Genomic DNA, 18,348 nt, shown 5'->3' on the forward strand with positions numbered 1-18,348 from the left:
AAATTGCATGCATAATCTCAGGAGACAATCATTTTAAATCTTAATTGGCTGCCTTTTAAATATCATTTAAGGTCTCGTTTTCCCTGCCTCTCTCTCTCTAGTTAAGAAGGTGTTGTGTCAAAGTCTATTACCTTGCTGGACGTCTCGCCTCTAAGTTTTTTTTCTTTTTTTTTTCTTTTCTTTTTTTTTTTTTTTTAAATAGAACCATCAGCAGAGGTTTGAGGGGTCGATAAAGCTTTTAGATTTGGAGATGTTTTCAGGGAGCCCATTTCCTCCGGCTAAGAGTTGTTAATGGAGCTTAAGGAATTATCTTATGACTCGGGCTGGGAGAGCCGTATATTTCTTCGCTCCTGTTCCCTTGTCGAGGCTGAATATGCTGCTGTCAAACTCGCTTAATGAAAAGTAACGCGTCGCTGATTACAGTTTTATTTGGGCTCTATGTAAAAAGCACTGTTAATTTAGCATCCCCTCCTTTGTGTGTTTGAATTTGCCATGGCTGAATGATTTAGAGTCTCTCAGTTTCAAGCCGTTTCTCTACGATTTTTTTCCTCTCTTTCTTTCTCAGCCTGCCTTTTTATTTCTGCTTTGTACAGCCATACGAGCTGCATGTCTTTCCCTTTCAGCCCTGTAGCCTCCTCTAAAGCAGCTGAACCTGATCTTTGGCTTGTGTTACTGAGTCAAATGGCAAAATTAATTTCTCATACTCTTTTGTTCATACTTTTAAAAACATTTTGAGAGATCACTGTATTTGACGGCTGATCTATAGATAAGGTTCCTGTACCAAAGCAATCCCCCACGATTTCTACAGACTCCTCTCACATAAGTAATGTTTCCGTGTGTATGAGTTCATGCATACACGCACAGCCCTATCTTCTACATTTAATACTCGGCCGGTCCGTAGTCCAGAGGGATCTGGTCTTGTTATATAATAGACAAAAAACTAACTCAAACTTGTTTTATAATGACAGTGATAAGAAAATGAAGAGATAAAGCTTTGGTCCGATTTTATCTTGGCTTCTGATGTTTCAGTGTGCCTGTGTGTTGCCCACAGTTTTGTCATCTTAAGTCCTGGGGGGGGAGGCGTTGCCTCCCAAATCACAAGCTGACCAAATCTCATTACTGACCACGCCGACTCCGCTCGGTAGTGACTTACAACTGCTAGTGTGTTACAGGTATGAATCACTTGTAAAATGCCAGCCCTCGAGCTGCGTGCCCTGCTCAGCACTCCGCAAAAGTCCGGCACTTTTCGGGCCGAGCTAGGTCTTTGGCTCCGCAGCGGAGCAGCCCCCTCCTCGTCCCGGGAAGGGGCAGCGCGTCCCTGAGCTCTGTGCGGCGGCTCCACCTGCCTCCGACTTTTAGAGCCCTCGCCATTCATCTCTCTCTGCTTGCCGCACTTGCCATGTTGAAACCCAACGGGAAACCCGGTGCAACCCCACCCGGTTCTTGCATCCACGCAAACCTCCCTGAATTTCTCGGCTTTGAATCCCCCCCCCCCCCCCAACACGGCACGCAGCCTTTACCCCCCGTCCCGCTTGCCTCCACCAAAGGCTTGAGGGCAGCCTGACTACTCGCCTTTCCTCCCTTTCCTCTTCCTCGCCTCCTTCATCCCCACCTCCTTAAGTTGGGCTGAAAATAATTTGCTTTGTCTAAAGGGTTTCAGAGGCAAAGCTCGCCGGCCGCCCCGGCTGCATTAAAATTCCTGCCGGCCCAGCCTTGAGCTGAGATCGCGGCTCCCCGGAGACTCCACTTTCGCTATTACTGTCAAGTACCCTTGACTCTTTATTTTTGCCCTTTTATCTATTACAACTAATTCGAGTTCTTTTGCCCTTTTCAGTTTAAGACGTGGCTTTCTGTAAAGCCTCCTCCTGCCACCGAGCTCTCCGGGTGCAGAGCCTTTAGAAATTGAGGGGTTTACTGTCAAAATGAAAATTTCACTTCAAATTATCTTGGCTGATGCACGTTTTCCAGGCCGGGGGCTCCTGTCTGAGCCTTTTGACAGCCAGATCAGCAGAGGGGTTCAGTGATCTCGATAATATCATCCAAGAGAGCGAAAGTCAATACAATGACAGGGAATATGACTGGATACAATCCAATTACGGCTGCTCGCAGAGAGGGGAAGGGCTTGATCTGATCTCCGCACCCGGATTCCTTTATTCAGTCCTTGCACTAACAGGTCTCGCTAGAAACTTTGCTGGCTGGAGGATGTTATATTTTGTCTGGGTACTGCCTCGGTTGCATTTATCGTCGCCTTTAATATATATGTGCATATCCCCCGGGTTGCATTCTCATTTATCATTTATTTCAGACAGAAGGGGGTTGGGTGAGGACAGAAAGGCTCTTCTGCTTGTCCGGTGTCAGCTCGGTCCTTCGGGCACTTTCTTTTTTCCGCCGCAGCGCCGGGGGCGGGAGCCCAGGGATCTGGCCCGGTCTGGGTAAACCGGGGGCTGTTGCTGCCTGGCAGCTGCTTTTCCGGCAGTTCTCCCCCCTCTCCCGGTCTGGGGATCAGGAAAAGTTTGTTCCCTTTCCGGGGAAGAGTAAGGGAAATGTTTTAAACGCCTGTTATCTAAATGGTAAATTGGCTGCGAGTGCTCCTGAATCACACGTCGAGCGCGCTCTCTCTCTTTTTGTTGGCTGCACTCTATTTAATGTCAAAACGGTAAAGCATCTGTCCTGAAGTGCTGAAATATTCATGGCGGATCAGCGATTCCCCATACTGGCAGAAGAGCTGGAAAGCTAAAGCGGTTGTTTAAAAGATCAAATTTTCCACGTGAATCAATGGCTCCGCGCGCCGAGGAGGAGGCGCCGCGGCAGAGCCAGGCCGGTTTGGGGGAGCCCCCGCCCGCAGCCGGAGCGGCCGATGGCCTCGCCCCGCCGCGCCCCGCCGGGCAGCCGCGGGGACACCTGAGGCCCGGCCGGCGCCTCCGGCCCCTTGGGCAGCGCCGCCGCCCTTTTCTCGGTACTGTCCGGGTGCCCGTTGCCGCACTCGCCAAACGCACGGCCACGGGCCTCCTCGGCAGCAGGGAAGGGTCTGCGGGAGGCCCGCGGAGGCCACAGGGAGCAGCCGAGCCCCTTCCCACTTATGACAGCCCGGTGCCGGCCCTTAAAACGAGCCGAAGAGGGAATTTGGAAACCTGGAATATGTTTGTTCGTGCAATGCAAAAGGCCACCACGCTTGTTACCTCTGAAACAGACAATTTATTTGAGTGAACATACCTTTTAACATATTTCTCTTTTTTTTTTTGTTGTCAAGATAAATTTGTGCAGTAGGTGTAAACTTAGTAGAAGTGCTGTTTGTGAATTATATGCTAACAAGGAAATTAGGAGGAAAAACTCTCAAAAAGTCTTTATAACTAATATCGGCATGCCTTAAATTAAATCTGAATTAAAATTTATCATTTGTAAACTTTCGGATGTAAACTTTGTAAGTAGGTCTACACTATAGTACGTGCTTTTGGACATGGAATTAAATAACTTTCACGACATTGATCCCTTAAAGTCGCAGCCAGGAGAAATTAATTCTTCAGAAGAGCAGTGAGCCATCTGTCCTTTGAACTGAGCAAACTGAACTTTAAATCCTCGTTTCTGTTGTTAAAAAGAAAAAAAAAAAAGGAAAGAAAAAGTTTTATATTTAAACTCTTCACAAGTCTCTTTTCAGTGTAGCTGACTCTTCCAGTGCAGGGAAGTTCTTTGCCCCTCGGTGGGGCCGTTAAGAGCAAAACATTTTGCTTCCTGCTTTGGGAAACGCAATAAACTCCTTGCTCGAGTCGTGGTGGGCCAGGTTTGACAGCTGCCCCTTGAGCACGTTGGCGCCGTTGCCTACCGAGCGTCCCAAGGCGCCCGTTTCCAGAATGGCTCCTTTGGTGGTAGCCCAGGACACTGTGGTGTTGCTCAAGGCTTGGTTCAAAGTACTGTGCCTGAACAGGGGGTCGTGAAACACCCCGTCCACCCAGTTCCTGAGGTTGGTGACCGGTGAATCCTGGTGCCTGTCGATGACATTGACCGGGGTGGAGACGGCAGTGGCGGCCGAGCCCCCCTGCCGCTTCAGCATGCATGAGGGGTACTCGGCCTGGTTGAGGGAGGTGGCGGTCTGCGCCAGGGACCAAATCCTGGGCTTCGCCTCCAGCAGCTGCTGTCCCTGCGGGAAGCACATTTTGGGCTCGCAGCCGCGGGGCCGGGCGCCGAGCAGGGCCGCCTCGCACTCCTCGGCCGCCGGCTTCAGGCAGCTGCGGGCCCTCTCCGCCTCCTCCTCCTCCTCTTCGTCGACGGCGGTCGGCAGCGGCAGCTTGGCGGGGGGGTCGGCGGCGCGGGGCGGGTGTCCGCCGCCCGGCAGCGGGTGCGGGTGCGGCAGCGGGTGCGGGAAGGGCCGCCTCATCTCGCACTCGGAGCTCTCCGACTCGGCGGCGTCCAAGTCCTCCAGGTCGCTGAGCTCCAGCTCCTTCTCCTCCTTGCCCGTGGGCTCTGCGGGAGGGGTGGGGGGAAGGGACGGCAAAAACAAGACACGCGGTCACTGGAGGCGCCGCGCCGCCCCGCGGGCGCCCCCGCCAGCGAGGCCCGAGGCCAAGGGGGCGAGGCCCCCCCCGGGACCAGCTGGCGGCCGACCCCCCGCGGCCGCGCCGCTAAGTGCCCCTTCCTAGCAGGGTACCCTCGGCTTTCTCGTTCTTCATCATCGCGTCTTCCTGCGAGCCCTCCTCCTCCTCCTCCTCTTCCTCGTAGGGCCGCTTCTCGTCCGAGCACTTGTTCCGCGGAGGCCAGGTCATCTTGTTCTCTTTCTTGAGCCGCCGGCGGGCGTTGGCGAACCAGGTGGAGACCTGGGTGAGGGTCATCTTGGTGATGATGGCCAGCATGATCTTCTCGCCCTTGGTGGGGTAGGGGTTCTTGCGGTGCTCCTGCAGCCAGGCCTTCAGCGTGCTGGTGGTCTCCCGGGTGGCGTTTTTCCGCCGCGTCCCGCCGTCCATGCCGCCGTACCTGCGGGCACAGCCGAGCACCCCCAGCGTGACCCGGCGCCCTCGCCCCCCGGCGACCCGCCTGACGCCCCCCTGCGGGGCGGGGGCTCCCCGGGCCCCGGCTCTGACACGCGGCACCCCCCGCGGGTGGGGGCGGCAGGACCGAGGGCAGGACAAGCGGGTGAGGACAGCTCAGCTTCCAGGGGAGGCCCGGCCGAGGAAGGAGGAGGACGGAGGGCTCGTTCAGCCAGCACCGGTCACCGGGCGGTGCAAACCCCCGCTACGCCGCGGCGTTTCGTTTGCGGGGAAGGAGGGAAGGAAGTGCCTGCCTTTATTCGCGGCAAAGTCAATGTCAACCTTTCGGGCAGCAGGAAAATCCTAGTGGCTCGCAAACGCCCAGAAATCCTGCTTTCCTGTTGTTTGCTCAGTCCTCCCCAAACAGAATACATCTGGGTGACCCCAGGGTGTAACTGTTAATAGAAATACATTTCCTCTTACTCCTTTCATTAGTAATCTCCCCTACTCTTTTGTTCCTGAAATTGTAAATATATATATATATATAAGCCTAACGCAAATGACACCGGACTGCAACTGAATATTTAATGCACATCCTCCAGCAAAGGTCACCGGCGCCTCAGAGGTTGCACCGGCGTCTGAGCGCCTTCTGCGCCCTGTTAAAGCAGATAAAGGCAGCAGGGCCGGCCGGCCGCCTACTCCTGACTCCATACGGGAGCAAACTGAAGGAGGGGGCGTCGGAGGGGTCCGCACCCTCCCCGCCGCCGGACCACGTGCGGAGGCTGAGCGGCGGGGAAGGGGGCGGCCGGCGGGGACCCTTCGGGGACCGTCGGGGAGCGGCCGCTGGCCGAGGCTGAGGTCCGGGCACGGGATGCTGGGGGGGGGTCGCGGAGGGTGGCCGGGGCTGCCCTTACCTGTCGTACTGGTACTGGCTGAGGGTGTGATCGTAGGGGTAGTAGGCAGTCGCCGGGGCGATGCCCGCATGCGCAGAGCCGCCGCCGTCCTTCGCCTCCAAACTGTTCTGCAAAGAGACGCCGCGCCGCCGCCCTCAGCCCCCGCCGACCCCCGGCTCTCGGGGAGGGGGACACTTCCCCCCGGCACGGCCCGGGGCCCCCCCCGGAGCGGCGGGGTCCGTAGGGACGTGAACTCGGGACGGTGTTGCGATGCGGGAGGGGGGAATAAGAGGGGAGGGGGACGTAAGGGCTGGCTGGGAAGAGCGCCCTGGTGACTACCAGCGGGGGGGGGGGCCGCAGCTATCGTCCTGGCCGGCTCCTCAACCTCATCGCCAAGGCATCGCCGGGCCCGGGGGGCGGCGGCGGAACCGGGGATGCGGCGGGGATGCGGGCGGGGGGCGGTGGAACCGGGGGTGGGGTGTGTGTGTGTGGGGGTGCTTACCAGGGAGTAGAAAGCGGGAGCCTCGGTGCCGTAGGTCACGTAGTTTCCATAGCCCTGGGGGCCGGCGTAGGGGCCGCCGTAGACCCCCAGGGCGGCGGCGGAGTTGAGCTCGTGGCGGGCGGTGGCGAGCAGGCGGCTCTCGTACACAGGACAATAGACCGGGGTCTGCGCGGAGGCGGCCGCCCCCGTCTCGGCCAGCGTCCGGCCGCCGGACTCGCAGCAGGTCGTCAGGGAGTTGGTGCTCATCAGGAACTGGGGGGAGAGAGAGGCGCGCTCAGGGCGGGGAGGCAAACTTCGGCACCTGAAACTAACTTTGATCGCCACGGCTGCGGCTTTGGGGTGTCGCCCCCCACTTCCCCCCCCCCCCCCCCCATCTCCCCCCTCCTCCCCCCCCCGCGTGTTTTGCTTCGGGGGTTAAAACGTTAAAACAGAGGTGCGAGTACTTTATCAGTTAAAATAAAAAACAATAATAATAAGAAAAAACACACCACCAGCAAACAAACGCCCCGTGCCTGTAGGCGTTTAATCTGCCGTAATGCATTGCTCCAGCCCTTCGCGTTTAAAGTCCAACTTTCCCGGTGTGCTCTGACAAGACAGGGTTTACGCCGCTTTTCCCCTTTTGCGGCACAATACTTCCCATTTGCGTTTTTAAACCTTTTTTTTTTTTTTCTCTCTAAATCACTCATGCATATTTATTTTGACTGCAGATTTGTACCGGCCATACACGCACCTGTTATTAACGTGCTGTTTTAGAATACCCCATTATGTTACTGCAGTTCAGCCCTCGGTACTTTCGTGTTTAATTGGTAAACTGTGGATTTAATCGGAAAAGATAAAAAGAAGCGCTCGGGGGAGGGAGGGGGTGGGGGCTGGGGGATCTTTTGCTCCCCTTCTCACCGAACTCATCTCTGTAATCCTCCCACACACATCGTTATCACCCCGAAAGACCCTAAATCCCGAGTGTGCCTCCCCGTTGCAAAACACGGGCACAAGATATAACTTAGGCATCACCCAGGCATGCTGAGTGAGTAACCGATTTCACGCTCTCGCATGCTAGAAAGGATCGCTGCAGCTTTTAGCACTGAACGGAAGTGATCAATAATGACTGAAATTCAATCAATTAACGTTTGTAGGCAAAAGTCTTACCTGGGGTGCAGAGGAGTAAGGGTAGCCAAACTGAGGATATGACATGGTACAGAGGCTCCCAGTTATCTAGAAACAAGGCGAGACGTCTGATCTGCACGCTATTGCAGCCTTGCTCTGCTCTACTGTACCAATTGATTGGTAACCACAGGTCCCTAGATGCTTATAGGACGAAGCAGAAAACCACATTTAATTTATTTACATGATTTTTTGAACTTTTTTTTTTTAACTAAAGAAAAAAAGAAGACGTATAGTAATTTTAGCACGTTCCCCTCTACAGCTGCGACACAGAAATAGTTGTTACGTGAGGGCTGCGAGGCTGGCAAACGTGACGGCATAAACACATATTTTGCACCCACGGAAAGGGAAAGGAGGAGAAAAAAGGGGGAACGAAAAGTAGAACAAACACATCACGTCAGAAGCACGTTGTTTTACAGGAGCCGAACCTCTGACGTCACGTAAAACCTATTCAAATTACCCTGCCTGGAAGTTTAACATTCATTTTCGGGAGCCTTTGAGCCGGCGTGGAAAACAGACTCTCTAGCAACTCTCTCAGTCTGCCTAACAGGAGCGAAAGTTGGGAAAGCTCTCCAGCACCAGCTATGCTGGTTCGCAACATATCTATATATTTCTGTGGGAAGGAAATGAATGGTTTCAACCTGAAGAATCAATGTCCTATCAGCCAAGATTTCTTCCCCCCCCCCAACCTCCTTCGTCACTGAAGGGCTGGTAGGCACTTTTAATTAGAAATTAATTAATGAGCAGCTGCTTCTTCCCACCCCACAGTAATAATTAGTCTCAATTACAAACAAGACATATGAAGGGACACACGATTGAGTCTTCATTTAAGATTTAATCAACAGTTAAAATTAGCGCTAACACTGACAATAAAGCACATGACATGCAATCCCGCGTTTCTTTTCCAGCTTTTATTCCCGACGTGTGATTACAGGTAGAAAACCCTACGAGCGTATTCCGGCGAGTGATTGAAGGACGTGACTTTTCACGTTAAAACGACTCGGGTGCCGTCGCAAACCTCCGCTGGAAAAGCCAGCCCTTCGCTGAGGGCCGCATCCAGCCTGCCTGCGTGCTCCCAAGTGGGCACGGTTGGGAGGGGGGTGTTACATCGGGGGGGCCGGTGCCCCGATGTGCCGAGTGCTGCTTCCCACCGGGGAGCAAACACCTCTCTGCCGGTGGTTCCCAGCAACGCGGAGCTTCCCTCGGGGCCCTTGGCGGTGGGGTCCGGGGCAGCACCCTCGGGGCGCAGCGGGACCCCCGAGCAGAACCGATGGGGCGGGCGTCTCTCCCGCGCCGCCCCCCTTCCTTTCCTTTCCTTTCCTTTCCTTTCCTTTCCTTTCCTTTCCTTTCCTTTCCTTTCCTTTCCTTTCCTTTCCTTTCCTTTCCCGGACGTGGCCGTTTGTGGGGGCCGTGCCCCCCTCCCTGACCAGACGGAGCCCCCAACAGGGGCAGGCTCCTTGCTGCCGCCCCGCGGAGGCGGCCGTCGGGGGGGTCCAGGCAGCCCCTCTCACCCCGACGGCGGGCAGAGGAAGCGGAGGACGGGGCTGAGCTGCGGCTGAGCGCTGCTCCACGGTGTGCAGACTTGCTCAGAGAGATTCCTGGGTTCAGACATGTGAATAGCCCCAGGGTCACACTCTAATTAATGATGATGTTCTCTTCTTCTCCCCAGCTGGAAGACTGCCTCCCAGAAACGAATCTGCCCACACTGACAGCTCGATTGAGGGTGATTGATGACTATCTGGAGACCACAGTACACATAATATAATATCTGCTGCGTAATTGCTTTAATTTACAGATGAAAATACTAGTTCTCGGATTGAGTTAGACTACAGCAAGCAGCACTTTATAGCGCCTCAGAGTGTTTGCAAATAAAAGATATCAGATACAGTACATGCAAATTATCGTGACTGCTCGCTATCTGTAGCCGGGTGAAACGTGTGAAGAGTGGGAATCAAATGACATTAATAATCGGGTTTGAATTCCGTATTGATTTTGGGCGGGGGGGGGGGGGGGGGAGAAAATGCTTATCCTTCTCTCACCTGAACTGCTAAATTATTCTTCCCGGGAATATTAATAACTTAGCCATTGGGTTTCTGTTACAGAAACGCTTCTTTATTCCTTCTGCGACCCGGTGCTGCCAGAATATAATGGTAGTTTTAGTTACTATTTACGAGCAGCTTCCTTCTGTGCATCGTGCTGCCGGGCTCTTGCATTGTTTTGGAAGAAAAGACACCCGGTGTTTACACAATGGTCTGCCTGCAGTGTTGGGTACTGCTCACTCTGCCTCCTGTGCTGATTACTCTAGGGGTTGTTTATTTAAGCCCTGGAGTATAACTCACCGGTGCTAGGGAAGAAAACAGTTGCGCTTATCTCAAGAGTGGCTCAGGGTGAAGCACTATAATTAGCCGCGAGAGCTAGAGAACTGCCTCGCAGTTTTGCAGGCTTCAGTTTGGGAAACGTCCCGTTGTGTTCCCCCCCCGCCCTTCTTTTGATACTACTGCAGATGTCAACTCTGCAGTGGCCCGCACAACACTACGGGTTTTGATATTTAGATGAGTCTATTAAACTTTAAAATACAAGGTGAAATTCAATATTTATAGTTCTTGTCTATTTATATATCACAGTTGTCTTTCATTGCCCTGCCCCATGCAAATACTCTGGTGCCCGTTTTTGCACCGAACTTTCCTGGATTAATCATGATAATTATTTTTCATTTTTCTTTGCAGCTTGCCTGCTCTATTACTTTACCCCCGGTCAGCTTTGTGCCAGTTCCAATCTGTATTCCCTAGAAAGCAGTCATTAAAACACTAAACAAAAACCCACCACCACCACTAACAACAAAAAACAAACCACCACCACCAACCCCCCTTAATATTTAAACATTGACATTACATCTTCCTACGGCGTTCATGGCTTGTTTCACTTGCAATCTACAAATAATGGCCCTTTGTTGATAAGAAACCCAACAGAGTTATATTTTATCTTGAATTTTTGGTGCCAGAGCACAAACATGCAATAAGCCCCACAATGATTTAAAATAACCTTTGTGGTTCTTGCACATAAACAACGTAACACTGTTCAAATCCAAGTAAAGACGCTTAATGCTGTGGGCTATATCCTTAAGCACTTGGAAAATGCAAGCCTTTGCTATGCAATAAAAATTGTTCCTTGTCAAAGCCCCTTTCCCGTACAAAAGAGTCAACAGCACACCAGAAAGATAAACACACCGTGCTTTCTCCAAAGTTTGAGAAAGTAAAAGCCATGGCAATCAATATGGAGCGCTGCAGGGTTTCCCTCTCGTAAGAGTCAGCCTGTGCACCCAGAAAAGCAGATATTTTCGCACCAAAGCCAAACTAAGTACATCTTCCAGGGTTACGTGCTTCTTCCCCGGGAAGCTGGAGCCAACGTTCATGCAAGTTTTATCATAAAAACACAAAACTAGAAGGAAACGCTGTGATACTGGAACAGGCCACAGCAGGTAAAACAGAGAACCGCGTCAGGACTAACGCTTTGATGGACGTCTTCAGGGACATGATCTAGAGGCAGTTAATGCAGCTACAGTTTTGCTATCTGCATTTTCATCACCTCCTCGTTCCGAGGGGTTATTGCCACTCCTGGAAATATTTCAGCGACAGAATTTGCTTATGAGCTAAACAGACTTCTGCAGGCGCTTTCAGTCGAGTTTGCTTTGTTTTCACGTTAAAGATTTAAAGCAACCTTGACACTGTCTGACAAACGCCGTGAAGCTCTACACGTTGCCCATTTGGGATCTGACATGGAACCGAGGGCAGCCTGCAACATTTTCAAGAAGATTAGCTCCCAGGAAGGCGGTATCGCCAGTAGGCGCGATGTGTTTTTAGAGCCCACCTGAAGTGTGATTGCCTACACTGCACTGCAAATCGGGGGGCAGCGAGCCGGTGGTGCCTACCTGCACAATCCCACCTAATGGCTTGTGATCAGCACAACTATGATGACAAAACAGTTGCATAAGAAGGCGCCGCTAATTAATTTACGCAGATTACAACTACGTGTAAAAGCGGTTGTTCCAAGCTATCCGTTTGAATGCTTTCATTTTGTAGTCTTCAATCCTCTTGGCAAACAATCTAGATTAAAGCAGAAAGGCCTCACATGCTCACTCTGTTCTTTGTATTTATTAACTTTTTGCACTGAAGGACTAGAGCCAACACGCACACACGCGCTCACTCTCACTCCCCAAAACTTTTCAGCAAGAGAAGAAGCAAATGCTGCGACCTGGGCAGCCGCTGTGGGGCTAGATGGACCCTGCCGCACATCCACGTTTACCTGCCCGGTGCACAGCACACAACTACGCTGTCCCTAGCCAAGCAGAGATTTTCCGAGGCTTCCCTTTCCAGCTCCTGCACCCCAAGCGCCGGAGACTCGTAGGCACTCAAACGCCACCACCTTCGAGCTGCCTGGCAGCGGACAGCTTGAGCGTACTTCTGTGCGAAGAGAAAACTTTCCTACGTGCAAGGTCAAACCCTATTCCCTTCAAAGTTTGTCTTAAAATCCAGAAAGTTTGACTCGGTACCTTACCTTAGCGCTCGCTGAATATCATATCCACACCCCCTTCCCAAGAAATAACACATATATTAAATTGCATTTGCCCTCTCTCCTAGGTAAAGATTGCACAAAGCCAAATGATTCATCACAGATAGTTTCTCTTCCCTCCAGCAGTTCGTTTTCAGCTGCCTTGCTGCTAGAGCAGGCTCCGAAGGGGGGAAAAAAATAAACCCCACCGCCCCCCCTCCTCCTCGCTTCCGTAGAGACAGACACACACACACACACAAGCATCACTACCAAAACAAGGAGATTTTTTTTTTTTTTTTTTTTTTTTTTTTTTTACCTGCGATCACAACAGGCTTCGGCTAAAACCTCGTAGCGAGAGCTGTGCCATGGCAGGGCTTCTCTCCTCTTGTCTGCGCTGGCTCACTTCGCAGGGAGCTACGGAGAACTAATGTAGACATTTCTCAGTGTATAATACCTGACTGGAGTGGCACAGTGCCTTCGGTCCCCAGGCGCCACAATCACTTCACTAACCCCCTGTACTAGAGTGACGTTCAAGTGAATAGCTCCACTGATCACACTCTTTCCTGCTGATTAACACTTTCCAACACGACCAGACGCTCGGGTTCCAACTTTTCCTTTTAAAACAGCAGCAGCCAGCACTGCTTGCCTCCTCGGGTTATAAACGCCGTCTGGGGCGTGGGGGACACCATAATTAATAGCAGGTTAGTAAAATTAGCGCTGCCACTCCAATTGCTGTCCTCGTTGCCAACAATAATTGCATCGATTCGGGAAGGACACGAATGTCCTCCATTTAACCTAATGATCGGCGGGTTGCACGCGCTGGAAGGCAGCCGGCGCCGTGATTAAGTGCGCGCACCTCCGAGCTCCCATTTATCTCCGCGGCTCAAGGCTGCGCTGGCGCTAAACTTACGGGCAACTCTGCCTCTCCCGCCGTCTTTGTCTCCCTCCCGTTGCCGGAGGTGGGCTCGGACGCAGGCGCCAACCTCCGCGTCCCCGCACCTGGCCACCTATTGGCCTTACTTTTGGGCATAGCCGGGGCTCGGCGCGACGGACCCGGGCTCCGCCGCGCTTGCCGGGGCTCTGCTAGACGGAGGGGGCGCGGGGGGGCGCAGCGCGGCCCCCCCGGCTCCGGGGACCCGCGTCCCGCAGCGCCCCCACAGCCCCGGGGCCGGCCCCGCCGTCGCCCCCCGGCCCGGGGGCAGCCGGAGGGGTCTGCCTGATCACCGGGGGCTTCCCCCGGAGGGGCGACAGCCGCAGGCGGGTCGGGAGCAGGAGCGCTTGCTCCTGCTGCTGCTCTCCGTCCGTCCGTCGGTCCGGCTGCCACCCCTCTCTGCTGCGGAGTTCTCCGGGCCCGGGCTGAGACCCCCCCCCAAACCCTCCCCGGTGTCCGCCGCCGCCCGCCCCGTGCAGCCCCCTCCGGGGGCCGGTCGTGCGCTAAGTTTTGCGGCGCGGCCGCGACTTTCTTGGCTTAATTGTTTGTGCAGCGCGAAAAGGGACAAATCGGGATTGACAGAAGGGGGAGGAGGGATCGATATCGTTTCTCTTTAAAGGCATAAGCCCGGGCAGACGTCTCAATAAGACGGAGGAGGAGAAAAGGAGAATATTATAGCCTACCTAATTAAGCGAAGACAAAGAGGTGTGGGGAGAAAGGCTCGGGAGAGGTGGGGTGGCAGCGGGGATTTTTGAGCCGGTGCCTTCCCACCGTAACCACCAAGGCTGAACAATAACGTTAATAGGGAACATCTGTACATCGACAGATTTATTCTTGCCAGGGCTCTTTCATGCCTGTGTCATTTGCATGGCCCCATGCTCGTAATGTTCGACACACGTTGCACCTTGTAGTGCAATGACAGGGGAAATCTGATGGATGTTGAGACTGGGAAACCCTCTTCTCTTTCCCCTTTCTCCCTCCTCGGATTGCCCTTGCGGCTTCCAAGGCGGGGAAACCGCACGGAGAAAGACAACGTGCGCCTTCTTCCCCATCCACGCTCGCAAGCAGAAAGCCAATCACGCAGCGGACCTTTGCATATTAAAGCGGGGAGCTAACCCGCGGCGGCGGGGACGCCGGGGTTGCCCGCCCGGGGCCGGCCGAGACGGGGGACGGGGGATCAGGGGAACGGGGCACCGGGCACCGCTCCGCTTCCTGGCCGGCCTCTGGGACCCTCCAGCCCTCCACAGACCAGCCGGCAGCCCAGGGGTTGCCGGCGCCGTCTCCAGCGGATCCGGGGCATCCCTTCCTCCCCCGCCGGACGACCGTCCCGTCGGGGCTGGCCCGGGCTCCTCCGCCCCTCTCCGTGAGACCCCTTCCAGCCGCCCGCCGGCCCGAGCCCGTAGTGACATCCCACAAAATGGTGACAGGGCCGGGAGCGGTGCCGGCGTCGGGGGTGCCCCACGGGTGCAGAGCGGGGCGGCTGGGGGGACATCTGCGGCTGTTGGGTGCTGCCCCTTCCCACTGCCCCTCTGAAGGTGTTCAAGGGCAGGAGGCAATGTTCAGAAAGTCATTTATCTCATTAACACCTACCACCCGGAGCAGTGAGCTAACAGGTATCTTAAGGAATACATCAACCTCCGTTGCACGGGTGCAATCTTTTTACCGTGCCAGGGGTGGTGAGAGGAAGTGAGCAGACTCTTGTCTTTTCATTTTTGCTTATGTCGACCTGCACACCTCAGAAATTGCTGCCCATTTCCATCCCGATCAATTCCACCTTGCACCGCTAGGCAGGATGGCTTTATGAGAAAGACCGGCCTACCCAGGCAGGAGGAGGGTGACCCAGCCAAGTAAAGCTGAGTTCCCACTGGATGTTCATGTAAGTCAACCATAGCGACCTGAAGGACACATCTACTGAGGGGACACTGGCTACCAATAAATCACAGAAGGTGCTTGCAACCAAAGCAAAAGCTTTAGGGGAACAGTCAAAAAATCACAGACCAGGGCTGGTGGCGCAAAGGGCATTTGTAGATTTTTTTATGTTGTTCATGATGTTATTACAGCTTCTCTTTCTCCCTTTCTCTTTTAATGCTGAGTTTCCAATTGTTTTAATGTTTAAACTGTTAAAAGGTGCTCTTTTCATAGTCTAAATGGAGTTGGGATTGTCTATCCTGGCATTCTTCAACATTCTTTTCCATTTCTGTAGCTAGATCAATGCCCTCTCTGTTGTGAAAAGGCCATCACTAAACGATAGCAAGTGGTTAAAAACCTTAATTTTCCATGTCATTAGACAAACAGCACTGGTGATAGCACTATGTACTTCCATTCAGAAAGGGAATATCAAATATTTAATTGCCAGTGTCAATTCCAGCAGCACAGTGGCTGTTCTTTGAAGACCTACTTTCTAAGAGATCAGATAAGAGAAAACACTAGCTTGATCTCTTACTTTTTTGGCCTTTATTTTACTGTTGAGGTTATTAAATCACACCCAGTCAAGGAATAATATACTACTGCTTGTTTCATAACTCATGAAAGTCTTAGAAAAACATTAGCTTAATCATGAAACCTCCCAGATAATCTACATAACTAGAATAATTTCACACACACACAAAAATCCAAAGCAATTCAGAATGTAGTAAATACATGGAGAAAAATCATATTTTCATTGAAACTGTTTTTGTCCTCATTTGTTTTTCTTCCCTCAGCACAGCAAGGTTTATCTTAATGTGCAAGGATCTGTACAGGTACATTTCTTTTCCTTTTCTTGCATTAAATTGATTATATGATGTTCAAAAGACTGATACACATTAGAAAACCTTTAGGCACTTCAGTGTAAAAGGGATGGATTATTAAAAGGGGAGGTTATTACTGTGAACAATGACTGCAGTACATTTATATGTGAAATGTTTATCTGGCACTGACCTGCATTGGTCAGAATCTGTACAACTATACTTTTATTCGTAAATATGTACCCATGCTGATAAAAGGCATCTATTTTCAGACTTGGTCTGGTCATCTGACTCTTTTGTAGGCCATAAATATATACGCTTCTAATTATTTTTCAACAATTTTCTAAGCGTTACTACAATTCTACTCGTGAACTCATGGTTTTGAGAAGACAGCTATTCTGCGGTAGAAAAAAAATGTTGGTGTGGTTAGAAAAGTAGTTAAGGCTGTCTTAGTGTACTTGATATACGGATGGCTGGAGAGGATTATCTTTTAGTTAGGAGGGGAGCTTCGTTTTCATCGCTTAAAAGCTTAGCCACACCGAAGGACACTGGAGACCCTGAGAAGGCAGAAGATACTGGGTGAGTCAGTAGGACCAAGTTCTCCTTCTTGCACTGAGCAGGGAGGGAGCCTGCAGCCCTTGCTCAGGTGAGCAGTGCTGCCGAGGTGGAGCTCCAGGGAAGCAGGGCAGGAGCTGGGTCCTTCCTTCATGTTACACAACTAAAGAGAAGTGGGCCGTGGGTCTGATCCTAGAGATCTTCCCATGCACAAGTAGTTCCATAAAATGTTACTCGCGGGCGATCACTCCTTGCACGGAAGAGATTACAGAAAAGAACTGTGTACGCCTCAGAAAACAATGATGCAATTAAAGAAGCATTTGTAGTTTGCGCTTAGGGTTATCTTTCCATGCAGGATGAACCAACATTTTTTTTTTTCCTGCTAATTATTTTCATTAGCTGTTTTAACTCTTCCTAAGAGCTCTTAATAATTGCTTCAGAGCAGAATGTGTAAAACTGAAAATTATTTATGGCACCGATTAGAACTACAGAATATTAATATGGGTAGTCAGGAATAATTTACCATAGCAGGAAAAGCATTATTTAATTGTTTAATATAGAAGCTTAATTGTGCTTGCATATAATTATCATGTAAATATCACTGTGATCACTCTAAGAGGTTATTTCTAAGTGTGCCAAAATTCTGAAGCAATCTGAAAAGAATTAATTTTTTTTCTTGCCTTCCTTCACAAGTCTCTCAAGTACACTATATGTTTTAACTTAAACCAAAATATAGCCAAAGGCAGACAGGAGTTCCAACAGTGACCAGTGTAATACTCACTGCTTTTAATTACTGTAACAATAAATCACACAGGAATGTCCTCCAGGAACTAAATGATTTTCTAAAAACATTTGAGAATATTTTTGAAATTCAATTAATTGAAGGCACCAGATAAAAGGTACACATTCTTAATGGCTATAAAATAACCCTAAGGGATGTAACTGAGCTCTAAGCTTAACTTCAAAGTGTGACAGAAATACTTACTGTATTACTTTAAAAGTATTCAGATCAATGAATCAGTTAAAATTACTTATACATTTACCAACCTTTTCATTTTCTTTCGACTATGGTAGAAAGAACTGCTCTCATTTCCCAGGATACAAAAAGCAGTTGAGACCTGTAAAAGAAATTGTAATTAAAGCCAGCCTTCAGTCAAAATTGGTATTATGAATTTTTGGTTGACACAAGATAAAGGAGCCAGCAAAACATAAAAGTGGCTTGATAAAACATACATTTAGACATATTATACTGAAATTTAACTGGTTTGTTTAAATAGTTCAGGTTTTGGGATTAAATCTATCTTTGTTAAATCCAGTAGGCATTTGTTTTTTATTGAGTTTAATAGAACAAATAGAACATGAATTTTGCACTGCAATGTTTTACTTAACTTACTTAATTGCATATCTGTCCAATCTAATTATGGGCCCATTATGGGCTTTCCTTCCTTCCTTCCTTCCTTCCTTCCTTCCTTCCTTCCTTCCTTCCTTCCTTCCTTCCTTCCTTCCTTCCTTCCTTCTTTCTTTCTTTCCTTCTTTCCTTCCTTCTTTCTTTCTTTCTCTCTCTTTCTCTCTCTCTCTCCCTCTCTCTCCCTCTTTCTTTCTTTCTCTCTCTTTCTCTCTCTCTCTCTTTCTTTCTTTCTCTCTCTCTTTCTCTCCATTTTTTTCCCCCCTACTCTTTTTGGACTAACCATGCTAACTTGAACATGCGTGGCTTTACAAGGTGCTGAGCATCTCAAACAACCACAGCATGCCTTCAGCTTTTGTGGGCAGTAGTCTGAGGTGGTATGCAAGATAATGCTCAGTAGGATCCCACTCTGTGAATAATATTTGACCTGTAGTATATGAGCTGCAAAGACTGTTTTAAAAGACAAGTGTTTAAACCATCACAATTTTCTGATTTGCTAGATGATTTAATAAATCAGCATGATTCAACAGCAGGAAAGTGTTAAGAAATAAAGAAATACGGGGAAGCTGAAATGTCACTACCAGTCCTTTTTTTTTTTTTTTTTTTTAAGCAGTGCTGCTCTGTTCTGAGCTTCCCTTCCTTTTGCAATCTATAGCCATGGTTGTAATT

The 18,348-nt window shown here is 50.7% G+C and overlaps 1 protein-coding gene and 1 long non-coding RNA gene across 15 annotated transcripts; one reads left to right on the plus strand and one right to left on the minus strand.

Moving 5' to 3' along the window:
* Positions 1-3,175: 3,175 nt before the first annotated feature.
* IRX4 (iroquois homeobox 4) lies at positions 3,176-14,656 on the minus strand (the record flags this gene model as incomplete). Of its 12 annotated transcripts, none has more annotated exons than XM_080579321.1 (7): positions 3,176-4,458; positions 4,643-4,965; positions 5,873-5,979; positions 6,354-6,605; positions 7,500-7,565; positions 12,379-12,486; positions 12,973-14,656. In XM_080579321.1, 5 exons carry the CDS (start codon positions 7,542-7,544, stop codon positions 3,707-3,709), a joined length of 1,479 nt encoding a protein of 492 aa, XP_080435447.1. In that variant the 3' UTR covers positions 3,176-3,706. The 12 variants fall into 12 exon arrangements, with proteins under 12 accessions (XP_080435447.1, XP_080435442.1, XP_080435437.1 ...); XM_080579316.1 differs by having other exon boundaries at positions 7,500-7,658; positions 12,973-14,655; XM_080579311.1 differs by lacking the exon at positions 12,973-14,656 and adding an exon at positions 12,573-12,966.
* Positions 5,422-11,617, plus strand: LOC308189363. Of its 3 annotated transcripts, none has more exons than XR_013946327.1 (3): positions 5,422-5,816; positions 7,732-8,225; positions 9,184-11,617. It is a non-coding gene; the product is annotated as an uncharacterized lncRNA (long non-coding RNA). The 3 variants fall into 3 exon arrangements; XR_013946328.1 differs by having other exon boundaries at positions 5,423-5,816; positions 7,777-8,225; XR_013946329.1 differs by lacking the exon at positions 5,422-5,816 and adding an exon at positions 5,968-6,087.
* Positions 14,657-18,348: the final 3,692 nt, after the last annotated feature.

This window comes from Anser brachyrhynchus (genome assembly GCF_964034855.1).
Source record: "Anser brachyrhynchus genome assembly, chromosome: 2".
Lineage (NCBI taxonomy): Eukaryota > Metazoa > Chordata > Aves > Anseriformes > Anatidae > Anser > Anser brachyrhynchus.